This window comes from Equus quagga, chromosome 7 (assembly GCF_021613505.1).
Source record: "Equus quagga isolate Etosha38 chromosome 7, UCLA_HA_Equagga_1.0, whole genome shotgun sequence".
NCBI lineage: Eukaryota > Metazoa > Chordata > Mammalia > Perissodactyla > Equidae > Equus > Equus quagga.
Window position 1 is genome coordinate 126532162 of NC_060273.1, and position 16422 is coordinate 126548583.

General features: G+C 42.8%; 1 protein-coding gene across 5 annotated transcripts in view; it reads right to left on the reverse strand.

Annotated features, from left to right (window-relative positions):
* Nucleotides 1-16422, reverse strand: part of RASGRF2 (Ras protein specific guanine nucleotide releasing factor 2) — a 220216-nt gene that overhangs the window by 43365 nt on the left and 160429 nt on the right. For all 5 annotated transcript variants that reach the window (XM_046668415.1, XM_046668414.1, XM_046668413.1 and 2 more), the window contains one exon: nt 873-979. In XM_046668415.1, coding sequence (XP_046524371.1) covers nt 873-979 — 107 coding nt within the window. The remainder of the gene's footprint in view (nt 1-872; nt 980-16422) is intronic.

Genomic DNA, 16422 nt, shown 5'->3' on the forward strand with positions numbered 1-16422 from the left:
TTAAAAACAGACACTAGGAACCAAAACACCGAAGGGCGTGAGGCAAAACGTCCCCTGAACCAGGCTGAGAAAACACTCTCTGATCAGATACCAGACTACTGCTTACCTCCAGCGGGCACCTGCTGTTTACCTCAGGTAACTACCTGCTGTTTACCTCCAAGGGGGCGCCTGCTGTTTACCTCAGGCAAGTACCTGCTGTTTACCTCCAGGTGGCATCTGCTGTTTACCTCAGGGGAGTACCTGCTTTTTACCTCAGGGGACATTTGCTGTTTACCTCAGATAACTACCTGCTGTTTACCTCAGGGGACACCTGTTTACCTCAGAGAAGTCCCTGCTGTTTACCTCCAGAGGGCACCTGCTGTTTACCTCAGGGGAGCATCTGCTGTCTATCTCCAGGGCGTATTTGCTGTTTACCTCTGGTGAGTACCTGCTGTTTACCTCCAGGGGGTATCTACTGTTTACTTCAGGAGAGCACCTGCTGTTTACCTCCAGGAGGCACCACTCCAGCTGGCACAATTCCACGTACAGAGAGGGTCCTGTGAATGGTGCTCCCGGGGTGGCACAGTACAGTAGCCCTGCCCTGGCTCTAGCGCCCACGGGTGGGAGTTGTTGCCTCAGAAGATGAGGGCCGAGCGGAGCCCTGCTTGCCCGCCTGTGCCACGCCATTTGGGGATCTGAAACGGGGAGTGTTGGCGATGCGTGTGTGTCTGCTTTGATCCACGTCTACCCTCCTGTTGCTTCCCTTCCTGCGCTCCAATTTCAAGGTTTCAAACTCTAACTCCAGAGAACAAGGAGGTGTTTTACATGTGCAACGACTTAAAAAGTTAGTTTAAAAAAATTCTTGAAAATAATTAACGAGGCCACTGAATTACCTGTGCGTGCTTTGAGACCCAGTGACGGAGGACATTCAGTACTCGATTGGTGGCTGTTCTACGTATAATAAACTCTTTGTCGCATGTTCTCTCGGTGTTGTTAAATCCTTAGGAGGAAAAGAAACACACATGCTGGAGTTAAAACCAACCCCCAGGGACCCGGAAAGGTCACTTATTTTAGGACATTGGTTAATGAAACTCACAAATGACACATCTTGGCAAAGAGGTGCAGGTGGCTTCAGACTGTTGTGAAGGCAGCTGACTGACCTATTGTACACCCTCAGCAGCGAGGCCACCGCGTGGCTACAGGTGCAATTAGATGAATAATGTGCACATATTTATTAAAGGCCACTGATTAAAGCTAAAGCGGGTCTAATGACCCTTCTATTTACGCCTGTCTTGTTCTATAGAACAAAGCCAAGAAGGAGTTCGAACAGTTTTTGAGTCACAGGTAATTAGTTTATAGTCTTTGCCCAAAGTCATTATATAACCAATAACAGTTTCAATATTTGTGGATGGATGAGTCCATATCTTGGCTCACAGACGATACAGATACTCTGTCGTGTACCCACACATCGAGAAGCAGTCTCGCATAGTGGTTACGCACATGAACTCCACGGCCAGACTGTCTGCGTTGAAATCCTGTTTTCCTACCCTGGCAAGTTACAGCACCTTGCTGGTGACCAGTTTCCTCACGTCCTGCATGGGATAATAAGTGTACCGACCCCACAGAGTTGTTGTGGAGGTTAAGTTAGTTAATACACGTTAAGCATTTAGGCACCTGGGACAGTAGTGAGAGCTCAACAAATGTTAGCTATTATTACAATTCAATATTGGTTCAGTGTCTTTGTGTCCTCTCTGTGCCAGCCTATGTCTCTATCTAGGCCACCTTTTCACTATCAAGAAACCATTTTAATATTTTTCTACTGACTCTCTATTTTATTTTTATTAATTTAATTTTTTAATTTTTTTTCTGAGGAATAGTGTCCCTGAGCTAACATCTGTGCCAACCTTCCTCTATTTTATGTGGGATGCTGCCACAGCATGGCTTAATGAGTGGTGCTAGATCTGTGCCCAGGATCCAAACCTGCAAACCCCGGGCCACCGAAGCAGAGCATGCAAACTTAACCACTATACCACCAGGCCGGCCACCTGACTCTCTATTTTAAAAGATATTTTCTGCCTCGCAATCATAATTAAGTGACATGTTTCCTTTAAAAATGAATTCAAGCCTTACATAAGTTCACTGGCAAACTTCTTGAAAGTTGTCTTTACCCACTGATTCCACTTCCTCATCTCCTGCTGGCTCTACATCCTACTCCAAGCTTCTCACCCCATCTTGCCGCCAAAAAAGCTCCCATTAAGGTCACCAATAACCTCCACACCTCTAAATCTAAGAGATAGCTTCCATCTCCCCACAGGAAATCTCATCTAATGAACCCCTATAGGCAAATTACTCACATATTTATATCCCCAGACCTCTTCTCTGAGCTCTGGACCCATATATCTAACTGCCTCTTGATATTTTCCTCTTAGATGTTTCAAAAATCTCAAACTCAATATGCGCAAAAGAAAAGTCCATGCCTTTCTACCAAACCTTGTCCTCTTCCAGTGTTCCCTGCCTCAGTAAAGGAACACCACCAGCCATCCAGGTATATAAGCCTGAAATTTTGGAATTGTTCCTGGCTCATCTCTCTGTTTCTTCCTGATAATCTTACCTGCTAAGTAAATCTCAACTCTGTCCATATCTTCTTCTCTACAAAGCCAAAACCTGAGTTGAGCTACCAGCAACTCTCATCTGGTCTACTGACAATAGCCTCCCAACTGGGCTCCACTGTCACTCTTGACTCCTCAAATCTGTTCTTTCCTCTAAAGTCAGAAAGATCTTTTCAAAGGGCAAATCAGATGTGTCATTCCCCTGTTTAAAGTTCTTCGATGGCTCTTATGATAAATACATAGCCTACAAGGTCTTCCGTGGTTTGGCCTCTAGCTCCCTCTCAGCCTCTTCTGGAACCATATTCCTCTCATTGTTTCCACTGCAATCTCAGCACTCTTCTCTTAGTCCGTTATCCTCATCCCAGGGCCTTTGCACATACTGCTCCATATCTGGCACAATTATTGCTCCCCTTTTCACTCAATGAAAGCCACTCTTGCTTATTTCACTTCTTCAAATAAGCCCTTCCTGGCCTGAGTTGGACAAATCCCCCATACACATCTCATAGCATCATGCAGATTTACTTTGTGGCACTTGCTACATTTGCAACTTTACATTTATTTATTTAATTATCAGATCAATATTTGTGTCCTCCATGAAGACAGGGATTGGGTATGTTTTTGCTGAGCTTGAGCACATATCTGGCATGTAGCAGATACTGTACACAATATATATTTGCTGAATAAATGAATGAAAGCCTGGATAATAGGAACTTACTAAGTATTTATTGAATGTGATATGAATGTAAGGATGATTGCGTGAAAGACTGAATGAACAGTCCTCAGAGCTTATGAATAAGTTAAACAACAAAAAAAAACTATGAGCTTCTAAAGGGCAGAGGCCCCTTCTCCATACTCCCCTTCGAATGTAGACAGGCAGCTTCCACCTATTAGTAGACACTGTCAGAGGATGATGATGATGTGCTCTTGGCAGACTAGATATCTTTGAAAAATCTTTTGCTATTAAAAGGTTAGAAATTCTGGGTAAAATATAATAAATATCTTTTTAAATACATTGCTGAGTGCTCAAGAAAATAATGAACTTTCCAGGCTCAAACACACAGAGAGATCTGAAAACCAAAACCAAGTCTCTGAATGGCCGCTGGCTGCCCTGAGAGGAGGGAAGCTTACCGGCCTTGGTAACATGAGATTTGGACTGTAAATTCACATGGTTTGGGAGAAGAAGCTCCAGGGCCTTCATGTACAGGTGACGGAATGGGAACTGAGACTCCCACATAAAGCTGGAACTGTCAAAAGACCCCTCTCTGTGAAATAGTGGACTAGAGAGAAAAAAATTCTCCAACTTGCGCAAGGAGACAGTTAAAAAATGTGTCTGCCTCAGCCTGGATCTCAGTGGGGTGACCAAAAGCCTCTCTAGTAAGGATGACCACAGGCCCACCTCATGTAGGTTTAAAGCTCAGACTGAACCACTCTGACGTGGTCTGCCCCTCTAGATGAGAAGTTAAAATAAAAAGTGGCCCAGGCCAGTGATAACCCTGCGCACCTGACAAAAGCACAGACAGAATCTCTCTGGAGGGACACACAGTCACCTCGGCCTGTATGAGATTACCACCGAGAAAGTCCCTGAAGGAAAACTCACAACCCAAAATGACAAAACACACGAACCATCCACCACGAACAAGGATCAGGAGACACAGGGATAAGGAAGTCCCCCCCGACCCCCTCCCATGACCAAGAATTTCAGGTATAAGAGCTATTAGATAGTTCCAGTTTAAACATCCTAAAATTAGGATTTTTACAAAGACCAAAGATATAAAAGTGGGAACTGAAAACACGAGAAAAGAATTAAAAAGTACTTACAAAGTCAGATTTTACAAGAACCACATAAAAATTCTTCAAATTAGTAGAATTATTCTTTCAATTATTGTTGAAAAAGAGACTAGAAATAGAAAATTCAAAACATATATAAGATAGATAAACACAGATTAGACCCACTGAATACAGAAAGAGCAAACTTTCTGAGATCTGAAAAATAGATCTGAGAAAATTACTCAAATGCAGCACAAAGAGGAAGGGAGATGAAAAACAGAAAACAAGGGTTAAAAGACATGAAGGAAAGAAGTATTTCTCAACATACATCTAGTAAATGTGTCAGAAGAAGAGAAAAAGAACCAGAGAGAGGCAATATAGGGAAAGAATTTTTCAGGCTTGATGAAAGACATGAATCTTCAGGTTTAGGAATTAGAATGAACCCTAAGCGGGATAAATAAAATGAAAATCACACTTGACAAACTGTGAAATGGCAGAACTCCAAGACAAAGATATCTTTGAAGCAACTGGCAAGAATATATATGTAACCTATAATCAAAAGGCAGATGAAGAGGATGGGAAATGGTATGAGAAAAGGGGAAAGTATATTAGAAGGCTCAGATTTATCAAGTTAGAGTCGAGGCCTCAACTGGAGTGAGAGCTGAGGAGTCAGCATTTTGCTAGAGGATGAAAGTCAAAAGCTCTTGAAATACTGAAAAAGCAAGGTGAGGCAGAGTTCCCCCCCACATATATAAGTAAAAAGATGGCTAATCAGTGCGATGAGAACAGAATGGGTGAGAGATGGGAGTGAGGAAGGGACTGAAGGATGGAGATCAAAATGAAGACGAATTTTAAAAGAGCTGCTCTTCTTTAACGTATTTTAGAAAAACATCAGCCACCACTAGTCCCTTTGTGTCTGTATCAGGAGTGGGTGGATATGGGAGCTAATTTTGAAAGACATGCAAGAAAGGCAAGGAACGCTCTTCTACTCTCCAAATTATCCAGTATACATAGTAAAAGACCATTTAAGGGCTTTTCTTTATCAAATTTCCAACATTTCCATAAATTCAAATCTCAACCTCTATTACCATTTAGGTTAGGATTTGATTATACTGCTTGCATGCTCTTCATAACTGCTTCTAAGAACCATGTTATTTATCTTTTTTGTATAGATGACAGCTTGGTAAGTTTTCAAACATCTCTTTGCTGCTCAGAGCTCATCACCTTCTGCCACTTGCAGAGCTCAAAATTCTCTTGGAAACCGACCAGGCACTCACTTAAGTGATCAACAACGTGCACTCAGTCAGTGCAGCTGGAACAATCCACAGTGAGTGGTTAAGACAGCCAGAGTAGAAAGATTAGCCACATGTAGGACCAGCCTTCCAAGACTGAGAACAAGGGAAGGAAGGCTCCCAAAACACATCCTCCTCAAAAAACCCCTTTACATGGCAAGCCACCCCTGATATGGCTCCAGGATGGACCAGAAGTAAAGTTTAGGGCAAATTACTTAACCTCTCCACGGCTGGGTTTCCTTACTCGTAAAAGGAGAATAGTGCTACCACTTAAAGTTATTTTAAAGATTAAATAATTCCCGTAAAACAAGAATTAGTCCAGGGTGTTCAAGAAAATCATATTCATTGTAATTATGTTCTCACTTACAGCTGGCTTCATCCATCCATCCTCTTGAGCCCAATGCTCCTCACAATATACTTTTGACAGTATGCTAGTTTATAAGGATATGTGAACACAGTAAAGATTTGATGGACACCAAGCCATTTCCTTCCTGAAGAACATTTTTCATTGCTTGATCAACAGATAGAGGTCTTTGATCTTAGAGAGAAATACTCTCTCAAATCGATTTAAACCGCCACCAATTTGGAACTTCCCTAAACCAGATACACAAACCATCTATCTGAGGGGCGCGCCTGTAGCAAATCCTGACACAGCAAGTTTTACAAAAGGTGCCACTGCTTATGCATTAACTGACATTGCCTTCACTGGGCTCTCACGTACTAAACTGATACGTGTGGTCTTGCTGTAATATACATATAGGTTTACACTCCCAATCAGACATGCGCATCTCCCCACTTTTCAAAGACTTCGTAGCTGTGAAATTAGAGCAACAATTTTTCACAACTCACCAAACTTCCTCCTTATTGCAAGCCACTATCTAAATTGGGGGCTGCTTGGGCAATATTTACTTCTGAATTTAAACATGAACTATACAACTAATTGGTGGCAACATCCATGTGGAAACCATTCTGTCCTAGAATCATGGATCCACCCCCCAAGGAGTTCTTGAGCCATTTTTTGGGAACAGCAAATAGCACATCTTTGCGGGGTTTTAAACATCTTTCACCTGTCAAGTGTAATGGCACAACCAAACTATACATATACCAGGAGAGTTTATCTTACTAATATCAGACATCTGGAATACTGTTACCCGGAGATTTTTGTCTTTCCAATTTGTGCATATTCTTTTTCAGTTGTAGGCACTGGTCAAACTGGCTAATTTGGGCAATAAAAGTCATCTGGAAAAGTAATATGAACCAAACCCCATATACATGAATTTAAGAATGAGATTCGACTTTACAGTGCTTCCCCCAGACACCCTGCGAGTCATCCCACCTCTAAAAGCAATTGGCAGATGTGCCATCTCTCCATTAAACTATACACTCCTTAGTGAAGGGATTTTATCTCAAGCATTTTTGTAGGCCTTTCAGCTTTGCACATAGGCAGTCAGTAGTTATTTTTCTTAACAAAAATTGCATCACTCCCAATGCAAACTATCTGAAAGTGTCTGCAGATGCCATATCTCTGAATTAAGCTCATTCTTTCACCATATTACCAGGATGACTATGTGTTTGAAATCTATCACCAGCAGAACATACAAGAAAGTAGTGGGGAGGGAGGCAAAGAAGTTGAAAATAGAAAAAAGGAGGGAAATTTTTATTTTATTCCTTGAATGACGTGATACTCAGCCAACTTCACTGCCTACTTTCTAAGAGGCAAGTAAAACAATGGTGAGATGGAAACAAGATTACTGTCCACCCTGAGGCTACCTGAGCACAAACTGTAAAAGATAAGGAATTCTTGAAGATGGTGAAATAGCACCAAAGTAGATCACCAAGGAGTGGACTGCAGAGCTGTATTAATGCCAACAAAGCATCTATAAGCCGTCCTCCCGACTTGGCGAGGAAAGTTAGAATGGAAGCAGGAAGAGCCAAAAGCACAGGGACAATATTGATGTCAGTGGTCCACGGTGATGAGCTGCCTGGGAGAAAAGTAAACTCTAACTCTTGGTTACCTTAATTGTACTTCTATGAACTGTTTCTTGTTGTGTTTTTGTCATTGTAGGTCTTAATAAATTTAGGCTTGTTGAATGAATGCACTGCAATCACTTTAATGGTTATATCGGTGGGGGGATTAAGATAACTGCCATGTCAGTGATGTATCTTTTTCACTTTATACAAATGGGACACAATCTGTCCAATAAAATCAATGTTATCAACATGCTTTGCTTTATCCAGTACACATCTTTCTACAAAATTGCGTGCAATACAAAATCATATCATTGGTTTGTACGTTTTTGTGCACTGGGGTTACAACTGTATTTCTACTCTCTAGTTGTTGGCAAAGAAAGATTATTAATATTTATTGCTGCTTTGTGCCAGGCGCTGTGCTGCGTGCTTTACAAGTGGTCTATAAATTAACCCTCATGATTAAGGGCAGTAACAACAACTGCCATTTATTGCATGCCCACCAGGTGCTGAGCATGGCTCCATGAGTAATGTAGCTTCTTCAACAACAACAGCAACCGAGTCGGGTAAACGTCATTATCCTTATTTATGGACAAAGAGACAGGACGTCAAAGAGGTTAAGAAATTTGGCAAAGATCAGAGAGTTAATAAGTGGCAGAACCAGGACTTGAGCCCAGGTATGTCCATTCCCAAGGCCAGAGAGCTTTTAATTACATCTCACTCCTGGATCCAGAGTTTAGGCTTTAAGTTTTTCTTGCAAGTTTGTAAACCAACACTAAAAACTACAAGAGAAGATGCTATTCGAATATTTGGGGGAATTAAGTGCTTTCCTTTTAATTCTCTCTTCTAAATTTTGAAGTGTGATGAGAGCATGGCGCCATTATAAGAGAGATGTGTTTCATACTGTAATGTATTTTAAACAAAACACTTTATTTATCTAATTGGAATTAAAATTTCCTCAAAATGTGCTCTTTCCACAAATTTATTACATTTCCTACGTGACCATTAGATAGACCATCATTTTCTAAAAGTCCAGTCATGACCTATTAATGGGGAGTGAAATCAATTTAGTGGGTTGCTACCAGCATTAAAAAAATGAAATAGAAGAAAATTATCTGAGTAGATTGTACATAGTGAGAGTGAGTTCTCTTCAGGGAAACATTCGTATCAAGTGTGCGTGTGTGTGTGTGTGTGTGTGTGTGTGTGTGTGTGTGTATCCTGGGTCAAATGTAAAATATATTTCTTAGAACGGGTTGCAATAAAAATGTCTGAAAGTGACTGATATAGCAATCTGATTACCGGACTATGTTTAAACTATCTGCATTACTTTCCCACAAATCTTGGGTAACTAAGTCTGTTCTTTACTCTGAAACATGTCTGGAGGAACAGAGGATGCTTCTCTTATTGTCCCTTCTTTGCTTCTGTCACCAAACACTCTCCCCATTCTCCACCCAACCCTCCAGTTTGTCCCCCTCTGCCTCATTCCTTGGTTCCTGATCCATTCTCCAGCTGACTCTATTCAGTTCTCACTCCCTTGGGGACATAACTCTCTCTCATGGTTTTTCTATGCACTCCCACCTGACACCTCCAGTTCCAACATTTGCCCCAAATCCCTCACAGCAAGCTTCTTAGGAGACATTTCCATATTAATGACATATTCTCCCCTCATAAGAAACACGTCAAAAAATCAAATTTATGTTTCTTGCTCTCAAGCTCCTTCCCATTTTAACTTTGCTATTGAGTTAATGGGATAGCCATGTTTTTAGCTTCTCAGGTGGGAAACCTCACTCTTCTCTATCTCTCCTTGGTTTTTCCCATTCAGTCAACAAATACTGTTAACTTTTTGGTTGCAAATGTCAGATTTATCCATTTCTCTCCATCCTTCTGCCACAATCCTAAGTCTGGGTCTTCACACATGGGTTGTAGCTATTGTCTCCTAGATTTTTCTCCTTTCTCCATTCTCTCTGTCCTTCTATTCTTTCTCCATCCATAATTCACTTATTTAGTCAATATCCATGGAGCATCTACTATGTTCCAGTGACTGTGTAGGTGCTGGGTGAATGAAAGAGATGTGGTCCCTGCTCTCAGGGAGTTTGTTCTTTAAATGGGGAGGAGATAGCCTCCAAACGAGTACAACACCAAGAACATATCATTTGAAACCCTGAAAATGAGCAAGTTACCTGTCTCTTCAAGAGTAAGCTTAAACATCCCTTTAACTTCTTGTTGCTCTAGCACGAGTATTTCTAAAGTCTTCCTATTGCCCACTGAACCAAGTCTAGAATGTTTTCCTAGACATGAAGAGGATAAGCTACTTGCTCAAGGTCACATGGCTAGTAAACTCAAAAAGAATAGGTAAATGCAGACCAGTAGGATATTCGCACATACACTGTGGTGAAAATCATGATAACAGTGTTCAGAGAATCTATGAATTGACATACTTATTCTCGAGAGACGATCTAGAATAATAGTTATGACTGCAGAAAGTGGACTTCAGTCTGTATAGGGTAGAACATTTGGTGTAGTAATTACTGGTGCAATCAGTTCCTTCCATTTTAATGGAATATTGGTTAGAAATCTTTGTTTGCAAAAGGAACAGCACACCCAACCTAAAGTGGCTTAGATTAAAAGGGAATTGCTATTTTATATCTCTGAGCTAGACTCAGATTCCATTTGATTCAGAGGCACATGATGTGAGACTGGCTTCTGTCTATCTCTCTTCAGTGCCTTCATTCTCTCATGTCCAGGTAGCAAAAATGGGTAAGGCCATGCCAGTCTTATAACCTCATATCACACCATCCAGAGGATGAGAAGGCATTCTTTCTAGTAGCTTCCACTGAAGAGAGAAATTTCTATCCTAGAAGCTCCCAAACAAATCCTTGCATTTCACTGGCCCAAAGTGCATCATTCACCTTGCTGGGACTCATCACTGTGGTGACAGTGGGGGAGCGGGGATGGAGGAGAGGCACACGTGTGTGTGTGCGGGTGTGTGTGTGCGTGTGTGTGCGTGTGTGGTGGGGAGGTAAGCTTCCACTCAGAGCACATGGCCAGGAATGTGAAGGGGCAGTTTCTCAAAGGTGCTATTGGCAAGATGCTAATGAGGTAACGAACAAATGCTGCATAGAGGTTTTCTGGGTTTTTTTTTTTACCTTTCTATAAGTGTGCCCTTACCCTTCAGTTTTTAAGTTCTTCTCCTTACTCTCTAATTGCACTCTCTAAGTGAATTAACTATAACAATGAAAAAAACATGCCCTTCTAGACTGAGGAAAATAAGCTCAGCAGGTCTACCATTATTTGTGATGAAAATACACGAAGAATGGCAAAATCAGTATCTTTCCTTTCATCTTTCAAGGAACTGAGTAACTAAGACTGCCAGCTGAATTGTTCTTACAGATTTTTCACAATGTGTGCTGTTTAGATTCTTAAAGGAATGATTATCTACTGAGCTTAAAATCAAACTTATTGAGAACCTTTGTGTATTCCTTCTCTCAATTCTCACAATTCTATAAAACATATTCATTGCTTTTATAGATGAGGAGACTGGGGCTCAGAGAAGTCCAATAGCCGCCTAAGGTCACAGCTGGTAAAAGCAGAGCCAGGGTTTGTGGCCCAATTATGCGATTCTAAAATCCAGGCTCTTCCCACTGAGACACACTGCCTGAGCGCCTGTTCCCGGGGAGCGCGTTCGCCCTTGCCTATTGCTGTGTAACCTTCAGCCTCCCATTGCTGCCTCATCAGCTTCTGTGCTGGTGTACAAATGCGACAAGAACATACTGCCAGTAGGGAGGGCAACGGCGACTTCTGCCAAAGCAGAATGGGGCGTCTGAGGAGTCGGTAAGCAGGGAAGCTACAGGATAAGGAAATTTAAATGATTTTTCAAGAAAATTGCCGAGGCAAGAAGGAAAGAGATGGGCTAGGTGCTGAGAGGTGACACAGGTTTGTGGGAGACAATAACTTGAACCAGTTTGAAAACTATAATACAGCAATCTATAAAGAAAAACGTTCACGAAATATATTATTCTTGGTCAGTTTCTTGACAGCAACATCAGTATTACCCAGAGAGGCCTCTGAAAATATAGTGAATGCTCTAGACATGATGAACAAGAACACCAAAAGAAACCAAACAAACAAACAAAAATCACAAACAGTTTTCCTTTCTGCCCAACTTCATAACCAACTACCGAAAAAAAGAAGGGAGGAAGATTTTTCTGTCCATTTGTTTGAATTCGCTGATGGGCATTCTACCTCCTCTGGATAAGATGTGACTTGTCATCTGATGGGGAATAATATTCACATTCTTGGCATTAGTTTCCCCACAAACCAAAATAATAATAATTTTTAAAATGCTTCTATATTTCTTTCTACAGAATCCTACATACACATCTAGAAATGTTTTTCCATGGGGATTGGGGTGGAGAGAATGAACAGTAGCTTCTTATCGAGGAAGGGTGTGTATAAAGTGTGTATAAGGTTATGAATGAGCATAAACCCACGTATGCAGGAGGGGAGAGGGGATGACCACAAAATTAGTTGAGATATCCTGAGGAAGCCAAAGCCAACAATTTTAGAGACGGGTGGGGAGAGGTATGAAAATAGGCCATTTGCTCCATCTCAATTGCTAACACATAAGAATTTATACAAAAAGGTTTAATGTATAAAAACGGTAGAGTTCACCACTAGAAAACGAAACATACCTTGAGAGGGAGGGTAGGAGCCACAAAACACAAAGGTAGCCCATTTTAGTCAGACACAAAATATTTATTGAGCATCTTTGTGCCAATCACTTTTGTAGGAGCCGGGGTACACCAGTGGACAAGGAAAAGTAATTAGCTGCTCACAAGAACTTACGTTCTACTGAAGGAAGACAGAAATGATAAATAAGTCATGTCAGTGATATTATGATCTATAAACAAATAAATAAGGTGAATTCAGATTCTGAAAAGAAGAGCTATGTAGAGGTAAACAGGCTAATGTGAGAGAGAGAGCGCGCACTTGCCTGGCTGGTTTGGAAGGCCTTTCTAAGGAGGGCACGCATGAATTGGGACTCGAACGATGAAAAGGAAGTGGTCATATGAAGATCTGGGGGAAGAGTGTGTCAAGCAGAACAGCAAATGAAAAGGCCTTGAGACAGCTCGGCAGGACTGAGGGACAGAAAGCAGCCCAATGTGGCTGGAGCCCAGCGAATATGGGGGCAGGAGAAGGGAGATGAAGTTGGAGAGCAGAGTGGATCATGGAGCATCTTTCAAGCCAAGTTAAAGAGCTGGATTTTACTCTCTGGCATTGGGAAGCCACAAGAGGGTTTTGCACAAGGGAATCATAATCTGCTTTGGGCAAGTTACTCTGGCCACCTCGTGTAGTGTGAACTGAAGGGGGCAAAAGTGGAGTGAGAGAGACCAGGTATGAGGTGGCAATCCAGGTGCTGCAGGTTTGGACAAAGGTTGTGGCAGGAGTGGTAAGAATTACTGGAGATGGAGGAGCTATGGCTTGTGATGAATCAGATGTGGAGGTCAGTACTGAATTGAATACTGTCCCCTTGAAATTCGTGTCCACTCAGAACCTGTGAACGTTACTTCATTTGGAAATAGGGTCTTTGGAGATGTAGTGAAGTTAACGTGTCAAACTGCATTAGGGTAGGTCCTAAATCCAATAAGTGGTGCGCTTATAAGAACAGGGAAATTTGGATACAGACACATTCAGAGGGAAGAAGGTCAAGTGATGATGGAGGAGAGACTGGAATTATGCTGCCACAAACCAAGGAATGTCTAGGATTGCCAGCAATCACCAGAAGCTAGAAGAGGCAAGGCGGACTCCTTCCCTGGGGCCTTCAGCGAGCTTGGCCTTGACGATACCTTGATTTCAGATTTCTAGCTCAGAACAATGAGAGAATAAATTTCTGTTGTTTTTATTCACCCATTTGAGGTAATTTGTCACAGCAACCCTAAGAAACCAATACAAGGTCTGAGGGAAAGAGAAGAACCAAGAACGCTTCCACTGTTTGGGGCCTGAGCACCTGGGTCAATGAAGATGCCACTTCCTGACATGGGGAAGAGGTAGGTTTGGGGAATAAAGTCAAGAGTTTGGTTTTAAACTGGAAGATGTCTCTTGCAGACATCTAAGTGGCAATATCGGTGGGGCTATTAGATATAACAGCCTGAAACACAAGTAGAAAGGTTCAGGCAAGAAATGTCAATTAGAGAGTATCAAGCATTTAAATAGGACTTAAAATCCTGAGACTGGATGAACTTACTTAAGTAGAGAGTGTAGACGAGGGAAAGGGGCAGACAGAGCCTTATGTCCCCACAACCAGTAGAGATTTAGTAGAAGAGGAGCGAGCAAAGGAGACCAAAAAGGGAGAAAAGCCAAGTGAAAGAAAAAGCAGGCATGTATTCTGTCATGGAAGCAAAGAGGAAAAGAAGTGTTTCCATAAGGAGAAAGTGACCAGCTGTGTCAAATACTGCTGAGAGGTTGGCTAAGATGAGAGCTTTGGCTTCTGCAAGATGTAGGACATTGGTGATCTAGATGAGTCATTTCAGGAGTGTCAGAGTAAAAATCCAAGAGAATAGCTTGAGGAAATAAAGGAGGTGATGAAGTGGAGACATTAAGTATGAATAACTCTTTCAAGACATTTTGCTTTGAAAACGAGCAGAGAAATGGACGAGCAACTGGTAAAATGAGTGATATAAAGACATGATGGCATGCTGATGGGGATGACTGGGTAGAGGGAGAAAAGGGTAACTGATGAGAAAAGTTCCCTAGGAGGTGAGAAGGGATGGGACGGGGCAAAGTGGAGGGGTTGACCCAACAGCAGTGCAGGGATGATTCCTCCAGAACCACTGGAAGAAGGCCGAGGATGAGTTCAAGTGCAGTGGGCTGGTGGAGGAAACAGGTCATCCTTGACCATTTGTATGCTTTCACCGTGAAACAAGAGGCAAGATCATCAGCCAAATGTGGAGAGGGGTATGGAGATCTGAAGAGAGAAGACCAGAAATGGGCATCCTGGAATGCAGGAAAGGGTCTTTACTAGGACCGTCTGGTGGTACAGAATGCCCATTTGAGATCTGAAGTCCTAAAGCGAGTCCAGGCAGCACCACTCGGGGAGTCTCCAGAGAACAGCTCCACTCTGAGTACCAAGTCCATCTGATTCTGTCAGTGTTCAGTCGCCGTCCTGCTTGCTTCATACTCCATGTCTCTGATCCCACCATCCAAACTTGCCAGGGGAGGCTTCTGCTTTTCCTCCTGCACCCTGCGGGCAGCCACAGAGGCGGAGGGTCAGAATGCAGGCATTCAGGCCTGCAGCTGCTCTGTGGCCTTTCACTCTAAATTCTGTGCCTGCTCTGAAACTTAGAGAAAGCGCAGTGAGGAGAGCATCGCTGCCATCCAATTGTGCAGTCAAGTGTGCAGTTTAAAGCCCCTCCCAGGATTTCAGACAGATTCTGAGCAGCTTGCTGTATAATTCCACTCCAGTGAACTAGTTTAACAATGCGGACTGCTTGATGATTCACCCGGGGTCCCTTATGCCAACAGCTCTGGATCCATCACCTTACCCACTGAGGGCAATGTCAGACTCACAGTGCTGCTAACAGCGCAATATGGCAATACTCCAAGTGCATACTGCCAGGATCGTGCCGCTGCTTCCCTGCCAGCACACTTCGCCAGCCATGACTTGAAGATTGCAGTCACCTCACAAGGGAGATCAGGAGACACCTTAACTCCCCTTTCCTTCAAAATCTCTCTGCCATTCCATCCTCACTCTCTTCCTTCACTCCTGGAGAGAGCAGTAAGATGTGACAGAAGGAACAATGGCCTGGGGATTTTTTAATGGGTTTATCTCACTGAGTGGCCTTCGAAAGGTACATTCGTCTCCCAATGTCTCAGTTTCCCCTTTGGTAACATGAGGAGCTTATCCAGGTGCCTCTAAGGTCCCTTCCTCAGTGTCTCCTTGGACAAAGCTCAGGTCTCCCACCGTGCGTCTGACACCCTCACTTCTCCAGCATCATCATCTACCTGCCCCCATCCCTTCCTCCAGCACCTCAATCACCATGGATCCCTCACTGCTGCTTATGAAGGCCTTTTCTCAATGCTGCCACTTCCTTACATGTAACAATGGAGGCTGTGTCTTTCTTGCTTATCATAGGTATCCCCAGAGTATTTATTAGCAGGCAAGGGCTTTTGGCATGAGGATTAAAGTGTCACCTTGCCCCAATAATCCTTTGATCCTGAGTGCTTCTTGGTAAAGTTGGGAAACACAATTCCATACATCTGATTGCATCCATGAGCTTACATAAGTCCCTGATTAGAAATAGACCACAACTCCATCTCTCTTCTTTGAGGTTCAGTGACACTGAGAGGCATTAGGTGGACTCGTGCGGCACAGAAAGAACCAGGTTAAACTGTAGGAAAGGAAGGTGGGTTCTCCTAAGAGTCAAGTCACCAGAAGCAAGAAGGGGTTGGAACTAGTACCCCAGAATAAGACCCAAGATTTAGGAACGTGTAAGACATGTAGTCTGGGCAAAATGTCAGAGATCTGCACCAGACCCAGGGGTGGCCAAGAAGAGAGTGGGGTTCACATGGGCATCTCTGTGGATCAGCTGAAGCTTCTGCATCAGCAGCAGAGGCACCTAGGACCAGTGGGTGGGGCTTTGATGTAGTTAGGACATGATGTTTGACCCAGAGGAGCACCAGCAGGCAAGCAAGGACAGGGAAAAAGAGCACTGGGAATTCTTGGAAAAATTCCCAAGGAATTCTTTGAAAGATGGACTTTCCAATGATAATTCTATGGGGTGCAGGGTGGGGATGGCAGTTCTTAAATT